Below are 14463 nucleotides of genomic sequence, written 5' to 3'. Positions count from 1 at the left end.
TATTTTTCTGGTTCATGTAATTACCTCCTCGGAAAAGAACATAAGCCCACACCTCCGTGTTCTTGCTTCATGTTTCTGTAGAAAAAAAACTAGCCTTAATCTCTAAATTGCCCCTTTAAACTGCGGTCATTCTTTGTGATTGTTTATTGTTGACGAAATACATTTTATCATCTTAAAATGTACATTAAAAGAAATGAAACGAATGACTGGCAATTCAGAAGGCTTACATCAAAATTAAGACTTGTTCCCTGATCATGACACGCCCAATTTAATCATGGTCTGTAGCACGCTTTGAAGCATATGATATACCTTGTTGTTTGACATCAGTCAAATATTTAATATCAGTTGATAATAATACGTCTTCATTCTATTTGTTATGTTTATTGCTTGTATCAAATGAAAATGAAATATCTGCATTGAATAACCTTCGTAGTCATTTCTGTAAATTTGTGAACGTCTTAAATATCAATAGGCGACTGCTATAAGATTATTTTACATGTATATGTTTGCAGAAAAGCCACATAACTGGTAAGCACTTATAAGAGCTTCGAATTGTAAATAATCATTGTGCAAATCTATTATTGTTCGGCGCTGTATCACCCTATTTTTCATAATTTCAAGTGGAAGTTCTACGTTACAACTGTTCTTATTCAGTGTTTTTTTTTTGTTTTTTTTTTGTTATCAAGTAGACATTCATTAAAGATCATTAACGTCAACATTAAAGACAGTATTATGTGAACAAGTGCCGTTCTAGAAATTTTATTAACATTTTCGTTTTGATGATAGTTTTAGTCGAGGAAACACGGCGTATTGTATCATGGTAAACGTATATAATGTTTTTTATATAATTGTGTGACAAGGCCTGATCAGATGGTATCTCATTATATGTACGTCACCTCTAGTTAGCTATATTGCAGTATTACGTAACCCAATATGGTTTTATCTACTATCTTAAAGTTTTCCTAGGACTTGATGGTATAGTTAATTCGTGAAACATATGTAGGTGCGATGTATTGCATAACATAAAAAACGTAAAAAGCTAAGACTATGATACTGTGAAAGTGTGTGGTGCGCCATCCTTCATTTTTGAAAATAATGTTCTATAATATTTCGACACATATTTCCATTTATGTCGCTTACCCCTAGGTAATGACATAGGTCAAATTGAATGAACATCGTTTTATTAAACTCTTTTAAACGGTAGTTTTATTTTAACTCTTTTCGCGCTGTCTTTTCAGCGCCAATTCATGTACAGCGCTTCATTTCATAAAAGAGTATTATCTAAATATCCGGTATTAAGCCACCAAAATGGGCTTATGTATATATCCGCGCTAATATATCACTTAAAAAAACAATTCCACATTCACGTAAAAATTTGACTACGCTAAAATAAGAACTTTTACAGTAGATCCACTAGTATCTATGCATTCCTTCTATGTTAAGTTCCGAAGTACGAATTAAGTCGTCTTAGAGGTTCCCCTTGAATACATTGGCAGGGTGCCCTTTGACCCCTAAGCCTTTAACTTTGAACACTTTGCCAGAGTCGGGATATTTTTTGCGTTCCTCTTCTGTTGACCCCGCTTCTGAAGTAGTCACAAAAAGCTCGTCAAGGTTTTCACCGCCAAAACAGCAGGAAGTAGTTCTCTTGCATGGGATTTCAATTTTTCTGAGCATCTCCCCTACAAATCATAATGTATGAAAAATACTTATTATTCAAAACATTCAGACATTAAGTTTACATCACTGTCAAAAAGTAATTCGAAATTCGTTTTCTTTTCTTATCGTTCATGTTTGTCTTATCACGAATATGCGTTGATAAACATGGGTCAGCTAAAAAAAATTTAAATCACTTACAAATCATAAACATGAACAAGCCGAGTGATGCATTATCTTCTTTCCCTTTTAAACTAAATATTGAATTACCAATGTATCATGTGGTTGCCGGTTAGAAAATTAAGGCCGCAATCTCCCTTTAAACGAAACACTAAGATAGCGAAATGGCCCAAAGCGGTTATCATAGTACCCACCTGTCTTAGGGTTCAAGCAGATGACATGTCCCCCACCATAGAAAGCGACCCAGATATTGTCGTCTGTGTCAATAGTCATACCGTCCGGTATCCCCAGACATTCAGGGTCATTGGGGTCAAACTTCCCAATGTCCAGCACCGTCCTCTTGTTACCTTTAAACCAGTATCGACACGTGCATGTTAGAGGTTTTTTTCAGTTTGTAACAATGTTACCAATTTATCCTATCTAAACTTCGAAAAAATGGCATTGATTAAGGGACAATATACAGTATTATACAAGTCGTTTTTCATTACAACTGGAATATTGTATGAATAGAATATACAGAAGTAATAAAAATGGAAAGCAGGCTAAACTAGTGACCTCGATCTGTCTGCAATTTTTGAGTTATTGTTTCAGAACCACTGATTCAAAACCTTCATAAAACAGGACACTAAATGGGTCTACGATGTCTCATTCGTTCCTTGAATTGACTACTGGAAATTGATCGCATATTTCGTTAATACGTTGTTACGTCTTAGTTTGAAACATGTTGGAAACATCTTTTTATCAATTGCGTCGAATATTTTTGTAATTGTGTGATTACTACTTACATATATTACCAGTTGTGACGTCATAATCGAAGGCCATAATCTGACCAGGAACGCTTTCTATGAAGTACATGGTTTTGTGGTCAGATGACCATGCCAGACCGTTTGAGACGGTCAGTTTTTCAAGACGTTTGTGTAGGGATCCGTCTGTATCAAGACAATAAAGATCTCCCTTTTCCATCTCAAACTCCAGTGGATCGAAGGATAATACCTTACCCATAGTGCCTGTAAATTTAGAAAAAATACTTGCCCTAAAATACTCGTAAAATTCTTAGGTCAACGCTCCAATTTTTATTGCAAGTCAAGTCCATACTTTTCTGTTAGTCCCTGTTTGTATGGTACCCACAGCAATGCACCTGTTACTCCAATTTTAAGCTTTGGATTTGGAAAAAATCTGGAAGATGCTAACTTATTTGCTTTTTCACATTAAAATAATTGGCCTTAATGCAAATAATTATGTATATTTGAATTTCATTTTCCTACTACTATCCGTCTTAGAATTACAATTAATTTCTTAATTATCGTTTTCTTGTTCAAAAGTCATTTACACTATGAATATTGAATCAAAGCGATATTCCAAAACCCAACTCGTTTCCAATTCTTTATTTCATTGGGGAAATAAAACTTTTGTTTGTTTGTTTGTTTGATCAATTTACGTCCTATTAACAACTATAGTCATGTAAGGACAGCCTCCCATGTATGCGGTGTGTTGCGTGTATGTTGTGATTGTCAGGTGTGTGTTTTGGGAGACTGCGGTATATTCATGTAATGTCTTTTTATAGTGCTATATCACTGAAGCATGCCGCCGAAGACACCAAGCAACACAAACACACTCCACCCGCGGTCACATTATACTGACAGCGGGCGAACCAGTCGTCCCACTCCCTGTATGCTGAGCGCTAAGCAGGAGCAGAAACTACCACTTTTATAGAATTGTCAGTCAAAGATCAGGCAACTGTAAACAATTATGCATCTGTACGTGGAATTATAAGCGACTAAGCGTGGACTATTAGAATGGAACCAGGTAGGGTTTGGATTTAATTAGTTTTGATACATATGATAAATTTTACATATTTCTGATTGGCTGAACTTGTCACTAGCAGTGATACGAACCTATCCATAGTCGACCCGCTGGATCACACTTCCCGTCATTAAATCTGTTGGCGACGCCTTTAGGAGGTATTTCGTGTAATCTGGCCTGTTTCTGGGTTGACCAGTCCAAGTGAACTATATTCCTTCCCACCGCTACCAGGAATCCTCCCTTCTTACACGGTACAATGCATCCCACCTCATCATCATCATCTACAACAAAATGCTGACAAGTTCATGGTTTGAATAAATGGAAACACACTGGTTTGTTTGTTTATGCTTTATGATACATTCTTGGAGAAAATGTATTTAAGGTTTTTTTATCATAAATATTTTTCTTATGGCACTGAACTCAACTGAAATAAAACGATCTCAGTCTATTTCCACATTTGTCACTGAAATGACCATTGACAGTTTCTTTCGGAAAACATAATATGTGTTGCGCATGCGTACCTAAATGTTTCTTGTCAACTATTCCGGTGATAGAGTCCCATCGGTACACGTTGTGCTCAGTGATGTCTACGAAGACGAGGCTGTTGGTAGTCTCGTCCCAGTGTGGTCCCTCCCCGGTTCCTAGAGTAACGTTTGAAATGGCGACCTCTACCGACATAGCAAGGTATAAAACTGCAAAACAACGAGTTTATTTAATGATATGATGTGGTTTCATAATTTCAGTTTCTTGCATTGATTACCGGTTTCTGGCTAAAGTTCAGAAGTGAACTGCTAGTGTGAAACTGTGGTTTCTTTAGGATCTTTCTCTTCTCTTCTTTTGTAATGGATCCATTGACACTGCCTCGCGTTTGGCGATGAGTTGAACGTTCAACCTGTGTGGAAGTGTCCGTGAAAGTCTTTAATTTCATATTATCCCCTGACAGAGAAATACTTCTCCACCCTACCCTTAACGCACAGAGGGTACCGCAATGACATGCTTCAGTGAGACAGTAACCAAGCAGAAGATTTTTTTATATTTAAACCATCGTTGACAAATGGTTTTCTTAGTTTAACCCAAAAACTTAAAAGCATAGAACCTCCCAAAATGACAAATAATGCTGATATAAACATTAAAACTACTTTTATAAAATGTATGTTACACATAGATTTAAGCCAGAGTTTTGCAGATATATAATTCATAACAGCGCTGGCGCGCAGTATGAAAATTATTTGCAAAGCTCATGTATATATGTAGAAAATTTATTTCATATAAAAGATAGTTAAATGCACATTAAATTCCAAATATACACAACTTACACATGCCATCCACACCCGTACAAAAGCACATAACCAGTCTAAAAGTCTGTTTATGACTCGATTGATAAGCCATGAACCAAAATTATTCAAACGTTAAGAACCTAAAAACCGATCTGGAAACATAGGTGCAAAACATGTTATTTTTATGGCGTGGAAATCTATAAAATAAACATTACATAAAAGTTAAAACCTTCAATTCCATCTAATCCCGCAATATTTTTAATTCCATGAAGGACTCCTTTTCTATGAAATCATTACGCTGTGGTATCATCCAATCAGAAGGGCGTTTTGTTATCATTATAAAATAATAATTTAAAGCCAATAGAAATGAACTTTACAAGAAAGATGCGATAGTTTAATCTTCAATTTTTAAAATATCTACAACTCTGGGTATGTAAACGCTTTATTACAACAGACGGTATCTTTGTTAGGTGGATATCGGACGTTCAGGTCCGGGTAAACCAAGATTAGACCTATTTGATAATGATAACAACGATCTGTTTTCGTCGTGTCTTTGGCCTACAGCTTAATACTTTCTGGTTTGATGGTGTTATGACTTCTTACCCTCCACGGGATATACCGTGTATTCAGTAATCAGGTCGTGAAAAATTTAATTGTTATAAATTACGCATCTTGGTTAATTTCGAAATCGCATTAATTACCCCTAAACCGGTATAACCTACACAAAACCTACATTCCATCGAACAAAATAGGTTCTAGCTGCTTTTCTATGGAATAGATAGCATGGAATGCATTCATATTCATAGCCAGTAATTAGCTTAAATAATACCCCTGGGAAGTCTCAATTTTCCTGTATTAAACTTGTTAACGATAAATCAAAGCCATATCTTCCTACCGGACTGTATGAATGTTTGCAGAATGTATTGCACTTTTAAAATATAAGAGTTATTTTGAAAGACTTTCATTTCCTTCCCCTCCACCAAAATAGCAATATCTCTGAATTTAGAATTTTAGCTATTGAGCCAGCTTTAACTCTTTCCAGGACAAAAGTCTTGTTTTAATTTTTGAGTATTCTTCACCAATTATTTTCACTGCCACTCATTGATCACCCAAATTTAGATACAGATCCAATGTGAAAATCCCTAATATATCTATAAACTTTGTAAATCAATACCGAACACCATAAAATAATGACCATATTCAAACATTTTCTTTATATCGGATGTACATGAATGTAAACAATGTTATTGTAACTTAAGCTTTGAATAAAAACATTTATACAGCATTTTCATTTTCATTACAACGATAGCATTCAACAAATGACTAATTACTATAGTACATGTACATAGTTACACTGCAGTCTTCCAAACCATAGACAGTCAAACACGCAACACATTGTCTACAAGGAGACATCCTCGATACTCCAGGGGTTCCGATCACTTACGATCTCTACACACCTGGGCTATCTCATAGTGAAATTGAAGGCAGCTCAGCGGAAAACATTTGACGACTTTGAAGACTATAGAGAGAGCGACGCCTAATATCAAAGCCACACAGTCAACCACAGTGATCGGAACCCCTGGAGTATTGAGGATGACAAGGAGGCAATGCATTATCAACCAACCACCGACCATTTGATAGACATAACGAAATATATCTTTATTCACTGGGACTCTTAAAATTCTATCGAGTATACTTCGCGTAATTGTCTGATTAAGATAAATTCTAAATACTGTAAGTGATAAATAACACCTGATTATTCATTCCATTTTTGTACTTACGATTATTAATGAAATAGTGTTTACCCTTGTTGGACCATTACAGCCGGTACTTCCCAGTTCACGTTATCTGTCTGATAACATCCTCTGTCACTCGTGCACCAATAATCTGCTTTACTTAACGTAATGTTTATATGAAGTCCACGTGTAAGAGTAACAGACCAACATTCAGGTAAAGTATAACTTCCTGTCCTCCACTGTATACACTAAGCTGATGACTCTGGCGTACCAATCTTGTCTCATGTACCGAAGGAACCTTACGCGTGAATTATGTGTATTGTGAAATAATGTAATATGCATTGTATTGTGTTGATGTGATAACATGAGTGCAACCGTATTTTAGCAAGACATTGTTGCTAACTCATGATGTCAGGAAGTATCATTCCAGCAGAATCATCTTGTTTTGGATTTCTTTGTAATTAACGTCAAATAGTTGAACTTTCCACATTACTACAGGCTTGCCAGATGACCCTATCATGATGTAATTCAGCTAAGAGCTTGTTGGTATTAATTGGGTTTTGTGTGTGTGTGTGTGTGTGTGTGTGTGTGTGTGTGTGTGTGTGTGTGTGTGTGTGTGTGTGTGTGTGTGTGTGTCTCATTGGAAATTGTATTTATAACAAAATTAATTTCGTTGCAAAAGCCGATAAAATAACGCCTTTCCTCATTATCAACACTTCTACATGTTGCTAAATATTTCTGTCCCCTGGCCGAGACACACCAAAGTCTATAAAAGTGGTAGTTTTTGCACCTGCTTAGCGCTCGGCATGAAGGAGTAGGACGACTGGTTCGCCCGTTTTCAGTATAATGTGACCGGGTGAGGTGTGCTGCTTGTTATCTTCTGCTACATGCTTCAGTGATGTAGCCCTATGAAAGAGCAAGAGTCCCACTATACAAGAGGACATAACACGAATATACCGCAGTCACCCAAAACACCAATTGCACTTCACACACTGCACACCGCATACATGGGAGGCCGTCCTTACATGCCTATGGATGTTAAAAGGACGTTAAAATAATCAAGCAAACAAACAAATAAAATTAACAAAATACACTAGTTATAACGCAGAAAAAAAATACGCTTAATCAAATTTGAAAATCTTAATGATCCAAACGGACTTGTATTGGTCGATGTCTAATAAGAAGTACTGGACACTTAAAGTAATATCATTTACCTTGTGGGTTGACACATGCTGTGGTCTTACAACCACCAGGAACGTGCGCCTTTGTGAGGAAGGCTCTGGTTTCTGCCTCCTAGACGTATACACACCATAGCTAAAAGTTTGAAGCTTGAGTGTTCTGATTTCTGAATAAGAACTAGAACTGTCGCCAGAGTGGACAACTAAACCCCGCTGCATAAATTTAGCTATAACTTCATTAATTAGAACATTGCAGAAACTTAGTTTACTCCATTCCCCTTTTTGTCAGGGTTCTGTGTACCAAGTTTTATCAAAATCGGTCAATTAGTTTAGGAGGAGTTCATGTATTCATGTCACTATGCCTTACATGGAATGAGGTACTGATTGTTCGGAAAAAACCGCAAGCAGAATTATTCGATATATATATACGATTAAACTAATTTCCCAATGGTAATTTTTGCTTAGCTCTGTCGGCAATGGATAATCTTCAAAGATTATATAGAAATATTTGTTAACTGGCCCTGCAGGTAGGGCGTTATAATAATGATTGTATGTGCTGCCCATATTGCACATTAGTAAAAAGGCGACATGTAATTAGGATATTATCTTTTCTTTCCCACTGGGTTTGTTCTTCCTAGCGACTCCCTCGACACAACCTCGCTATAGTCTACAAGTATAAAAGTGGTAGTTTCTTCTCCTGTTTTCTTGGTGTCCTCGGTTTCATTCTTCAGTAAAAAATATACTTTAAAACGACCATGAACTCCACTATACACGAAGACACAACACGAATGTATACGTACCACTCTCTACACCTCGCACTCCACACGTGCAGGGCATGGGAGACCGTCTTTAAATGACACCGGCTGTTAATGGGACTTTACTCTAATAAAACAAACCAAACCAATGTTTCATTTGGATAAGAAATATTGTTTTCGCGAAAAAAAGTGGTTTACAGTTCGTAAACGAGTATAAATGAATATGAATGTTTAAGATTATATCAAAATTTGTGTACACGATGTTTGATAGAGATTCAAGAACGAACTGACGATATTGTGGATCTTTGATAAATCTTTATTTTATTGACATTCCAACTATCACAAGATAACTCGTTGTCTTGTCCTAGCCCACTGTTACCTCACTAACCAAACACTAAAATACCCGTCACTCGACCTCCCATCTTCACATATCAAGGCAAGATAATCCATTACACTCCTGATTATTGACGTATGTCGGTATCGCTTGGTAGGCGAAGGAGCCGACCTCCTATCACCTTTATCTATAAGGGCCAGTACACTACCTGAAACAACCGATTATCAACTGACTTAGTATACATCACACAGGTAAGAAAATTTCATCTCATATCGCTATATTGTAAATAATTATATTTAACACAATTTAAATCACTCGTCACAGTTCACAGATATTTTATCTACCAAACGTAAAATAAACTATTCGATCATTCGACCGTGGGGAGGGCTGTACTACATTTTTAAAACATATACCAACAAGTATGATGTTATAACGATTATAGTCTGTATCATATCTATGTGAGATCTACCTGAATTTTTTTACCTGGAAATATACTATATTTAGCATTATGGGCAAAAGGTCGTTAGATGGGTTTTAGTAATAGTATCTAGGGGTATACGTATATTTATTTATTTTTCAGGGAAGAAAAAAACACAAATGCAAAATAAAAGATATTTAACACCAATATTTTGGTCACGCATGTGGGTTTTTTTCGGGGAACATATTTTTCTCTATAAGTTTCAACTCAATTTCGTATATAAACGATATCTAATACAACCTAAATAACATACAATGTAAGACCCTTAATGACAAACATCATATTATAAGTTCAGATAACTTCCATTCTGTACCCTATTTTTTAGATTATTTTGTAGATTTCGGGCTTTTTTAGCAAATATAAGTTGAAACAAGTATTCCCCTTGTCCAACCCCTAATGCATAGAACAGTGTAGGTTAAACGGTTATTCAGAGTAGCTGTAACAAATCTCGAACATTAACGGATTCTCTTTCATCTTCGTTTTTCCCGCAAACATATCTGATATTATTATTACTTTTTTATTTGCCTCCATGAATTAAAGATTACATTATAATACAACATAATACATTTTAGTAACAAAATACAGGTACAAATTACGTAACATTTACTGAGAATAAAATAAATCCATCAATTAATTAGATCATAATATTAATATTAGTGATTAATAATAAATAAAAAGATAAAAAAAGAAACCCACAAAAAATACGTTTGTTAACACACCATTGGGGCTGGGGCTGGGGGGTGCGAGGACGCTATTCAGCATCAAAATGTCTAAAAATATATACTACGAAGAAATGAATAGATTATTTACGGTATACAAAACCTGATTATACATTCCAAGTTTATTATCGCGACTTATCAAAGCGTTAGATCCCGGTAATACTGGTATAATAGGAACAGAGGTTCCCCAGCGAAAACTAATTCATGTAGAAGTTATTAAAGTTACAAAAGTTGTTATCTGATTCCGATAATATTTTAGATAATGAAAATAATTTATTTGGCGACAGCTATGTAATAATGTGGCGACCGCCAAATAAAATATTTTTGTTACCTTGAAAAATGTTTCCTAATTGAGACTAATAATATTCTTAGAAGGAGCTTTATGTATATTCATACGGAAAAATCGAAATGGGATTTCACCAGCAGGGATGTTACTTAGGCAAATAAAAAAAATCATAAAAAAGTAGAAATAAATAAGAAATGATGGCACATACTTTCGAAATTATTGTTAAAGATTTGGACATTGCTGGAAATAAAATGAAGGCACATTAATGTTTATTCAAGGAATATTTGTATACATTTTGCCAGCCGGTTTAATAATCGGAACTATGGCGGTAGAGGTAGCTATCTCGACCATTAAAAATCTCCTCGGAGAGGGACCACACTGGGATGATCAGGAACAGAAACTCCTCTTCGTGGATATACTTGCCAATAAAGTTTACAAATGGGACCCCGTCACAGATCAACTGGACAGCGTGACATTAGGTAAAGATCAGTAGTTTCGGTTCATATCGATTTAATACTACACGTGTGTGTTCATATTGAATTCTGAATTTCTCGATGCTCATGATAGTTTTTCTATCGTAGTAGAATTTAGTCAGTGATACCGCTGTATATTATCCAGAAAAAATGTCTTAATTTCTCTTTCTCTTGATTGACATTCGATTAAGCAGCTATCCTCTAAAATACGTCCATGGAGATTAATTTCTGATTTCAAAGGTCTTTTTTACATGACTTGTATCCTGTAAACCGACCACAATGACTTGTTGAGAACAATAGTATGTAGCGTTCAAATTTTCACTTCCTTACAGATGACACCGTTGGAGCAGTGGTACCGTGTAAGAAAGGGGGCTATCTGGTGGGACTGGGTCGAACTGTTGCACATTTGGACTGGCATTCCCAGAAGGTGACAAAATTACAGGAAATACCACTCAATGGCACCAAAAATAGGTTTAACGATGCCAAGTGTGACCCGGCAGGCAGATTCTGGACAGGTAGGATCCTTACACTGGTAAACACTGCCGTTTTTTAAAGGTCATATTTTAAGTTAAAGCATTAGTCTACTGCAGTCTTATAGAAAAAATTTGCATCACCACTTTGTGTTTTTTTCTTTCTTTTTGGCTTAGAGAACAAACAAAACTTTTCCTTTAAAAATTATTCCTAAAATCAAAACAGATGATGGATTTATTGGAACAAAACAGGAAGATATATTAGAAGCAGAGTTAAGTAGTTTTTTGAAAGACGATGGCAATATATCAGATGTTAATTTGGAAGATTATCTTAAATTTTGACAATATTCCAAAAGTGACTTATGGAGAAGCACAGTAATGTTAAATTACTATTGAAGAAACTGGTCAATTTCTTATCGAAATGAAAAGCAAGGAAAGTTCTCGATCCCACGGATTTACTGAATAATTCTTGAAATTTTTCATATTGTTATTTTGCAAATATTTAAAGAAAAAGTAACCAATTCACATGTCAAAAGCAAGGTATATACACTGTAACTACAATGAAGCTATGTTCAAATTTACTTGATTTAGTTACGTCTTACAAATGTATAAACTGCACTAAAGAAGTGATGTGCAGGCTTGCAAACGTGCATCACTAGATTTTAAATCAACATCGAAAACTGTTATCGATCAATTTTTCACATAATGATGTTTGAAATTTAAGAAAGACATGAAAAATATTTTCATTATATTGGCTTTTATCTTCATGTGTTGCTGTAACAGGTAGCATGGGTCACCAGATCTCGACGAATCCTAACCTATTCGAGCCAGAGAAAGGAGAGCTATACTGCTATGGTACTGATGGGACAATAAAAATGTGGGTGGACAAAGTTGGGATCTCTAACGGACTTGTCTGGACCCAGGACCATCGCACCATGTACTATATAGATACCGTACCAGAACAGGTGTACGGGTTCGACTACAACATCAACACGGGGGCAATATGTAAGTATCTCAAATCAAAAGGGAACAAACCTCTCTAAAACGAGTGGGTAATTTTGCGATGTCGATAAGTAAATTGAATGACAATAAAAATAATGACAGTTTCTTGTGACTCTTAATTTCAAAAAGCTAACACAAAAAATCTAATATTAGATTGGAGAAAACAGGCTAAAATTTATTCACCCAGATTTCTAAAAGATTATTAGACCAACTGATATTATATATAAACACAATATCTTATCTATATACATGCAATCACAACTGATAGGAATCCTCTAGATTGATAAGTACTTTGGGAACAATCTATTTATTATTTTGATATAGAAAAAAAACTGTATCTGCTTTCAAATATTTCCAGGGCTTGTTATCTGAAGTTGGTCTAAAACAACAGGATTAGCTTACAAATCAGTGTAAAGTAAGCATCACCCCTGCATCCCAAATATATGCTGAACAGGATTTATCCCCATAACTTTTTGACAAAGATATTTACACTATTATTTGATAACCGATGGTGTCATCGATGGAACACAGAAAACTCACTCTTCCGGGACACCAGTTTTGCTCCCTGATGCATTAAGAAACTCCGCTGAAATCAATTTTCGTTTACAAATATTATCATTTTTTTATGTTGAATTTGGATTCCATTTTGTTTTTATCGCCGGGGTTCTGTCTCCTGGACAAGACACACCAAAGTCTATATAACTGGTAGTTTCTGCTCCTGCTTAGCCCTCAGCATTAGGGGAGTGGGAAGACTGGTTTCCCGTTGGGCTGTATTCCGGAACGCCAACATTTTAAAATCATATGCCAGCAAGTATGTTGTTACAACAATTATAGTCTTTTTCATAATGGTAACTTTGTCTGTGTGAGATTTACCTGGATGTTTTTCTTGTCATATATTCTATTTTGCATTATGGGCAAAAGGTCGTCAGATGGATTTTGGAAATAGTAGCTAGAGGTATACATATATTTATGTATTTTTCAGAGACGAAACAAATAAAAAATGTCAGTATATGTGACCGGGTTCGGTGTATGGCTTGGACTCTTCGGCGACATGCTTCAGTGATATAGCATAACAAAAAGGGCAAACGGTCAACTATACAAGAAAATACAACATACCCCAGTCTCCCAAAACACAAACGTACTTCATACACGCAACACACTGCATACATTGGAGACCATCCTTACATGATCCTAAGTGTTAATAGAACATTAATTAAATCACACAAACAAAGATTCATTATCTTTCTACAGCCAACAGACGTGTTGTCATTGATTACAAGAACTATGATGACGATGATTGTATGGGACGCCCGGATGGAATGACAAGCGACGTAGATGGAAATCTTTGGATCGCTAACTGGGGATTCGGCAAAATCATTTGTTTTGATCCTAAAACAGGTATCCATTAATAAAATCATTGTTATTTCATTTCTGACCTGAAAGGGACATATCACAAACATATGGTTTCTGAAAACGTATGTTGTAGACTGACATCGGGGCTAGTTCATTAACTTTAGATTGTAGTTTTTTCCCCAAAATATGTATACTAGGTCTTACAGGCGTTCTTTTTAACCATTTCCGCATTCCGGTTGATTTGCGGATTTCATTTACACGTATACCAATAGTACTGTTTATATGATTACTTCTTTTAGGGAAAAAGCTGAGGACTGTTCAAATTCCAGCCATGCGAACAACATCATGCTGCTTTGGCGGGAAGAATCTTGACGAATTATACGTTACATGTGCGTCACAAGGAGCAACCGAGGAGGAACTCGCAGCTTATCCAATGACAGGGTCGATATTTAAGGTCACGGGGTTAGGGGTCAAAGGTTTACCAGCAGATGTGTATAAAGGATAATGTACGAGAGTAACAAGCTTATCAGGAAGACGCTCATAATCCAAGTTCACTTATCATGACGAGAACGCATATGATAGTAAATAAGCAGGTGTAAATATGTGAAAATCCATTAAATGTTTCAAAAATGTATTTATCACTCTCTCTTTGTTTTTCTAATTCATTTCGGCAAAAAAAAGCTGGAATATTTCGATGTCTAATTACGAGAAGAAGAGAATTCATGCAATACTTTCACCAAAATTAAAACCGATCCGTTCTCGCAAA

The 14463-nt window shown here is 35.7% G+C and overlaps 2 protein-coding genes across 4 annotated transcripts; one reads left to right on the top strand and one right to left on the bottom strand.

Annotated features, from left to right (window-relative positions):
• Positions 1-1164: 1164 nt before the first annotated feature.
• On the bottom strand, positions 1165-7129 carry LOC138325215 (regucalcin-like). Of its 2 annotated transcripts, none has more exons than XM_069270712.1 (6): positions 6719-7129; positions 4158-4328; positions 3729-3917; positions 2619-2840; positions 2028-2180; positions 1165-1679 (listed from the first exon to the last, which is right to left on the bottom strand). In XM_069270712.1, the coding sequence occupies exons 2-6, from the start codon at positions 4312-4314 to the stop codon at positions 1468-1470; spliced, it is 933 nt and encodes a 310-aa protein (XP_069126813.1). In that variant the 5' UTR covers positions 4315-4328; positions 6719-7129; the 3' UTR covers positions 1165-1467. The 2 variants fall into 2 exon arrangements, with proteins under 2 accessions (XP_069126813.1, XP_069126812.1); XM_069270711.1 differs by having other exon boundaries at positions 6695-6831.
• Positions 6794-14331, top strand: LOC138325216 (regucalcin-like). Of its 2 annotated transcripts, none has more exons than XM_069270714.1 (6): positions 6794-6863; positions 10702-10878; positions 11205-11387; positions 12126-12347; positions 13596-13742; positions 13997-14331. In XM_069270714.1, the coding sequence occupies exons 2-6, from the start codon at positions 10722-10724 to the stop codon at positions 14200-14202; spliced, it is 915 nt and encodes a 304-aa protein (XP_069126815.1). In that variant the 5' UTR covers positions 6794-6863; positions 10702-10721; the 3' UTR covers positions 14203-14331. The 2 variants fall into 2 exon arrangements, with proteins under 2 accessions (XP_069126815.1, XP_069126814.1); XM_069270713.1 differs by lacking the exon at positions 6794-6863 and adding an exon at positions 7296-9167.
• The last annotated feature ends 132 nt before the right edge of the window (positions 14332-14463 follow it).

This window comes from Argopecten irradians, chromosome 6 (genome assembly GCF_041381155.1).
Source record: "Argopecten irradians isolate NY chromosome 6, Ai_NY, whole genome shotgun sequence".
Lineage (NCBI taxonomy): Eukaryota > Metazoa > Mollusca > Bivalvia > Pectinida > Pectinidae > Argopecten > Argopecten irradians.
The sequence above is the reverse complement of the archived record's forward strand: the minus strand, read 5'-3'. Positions and strand labels throughout refer to the sequence as shown.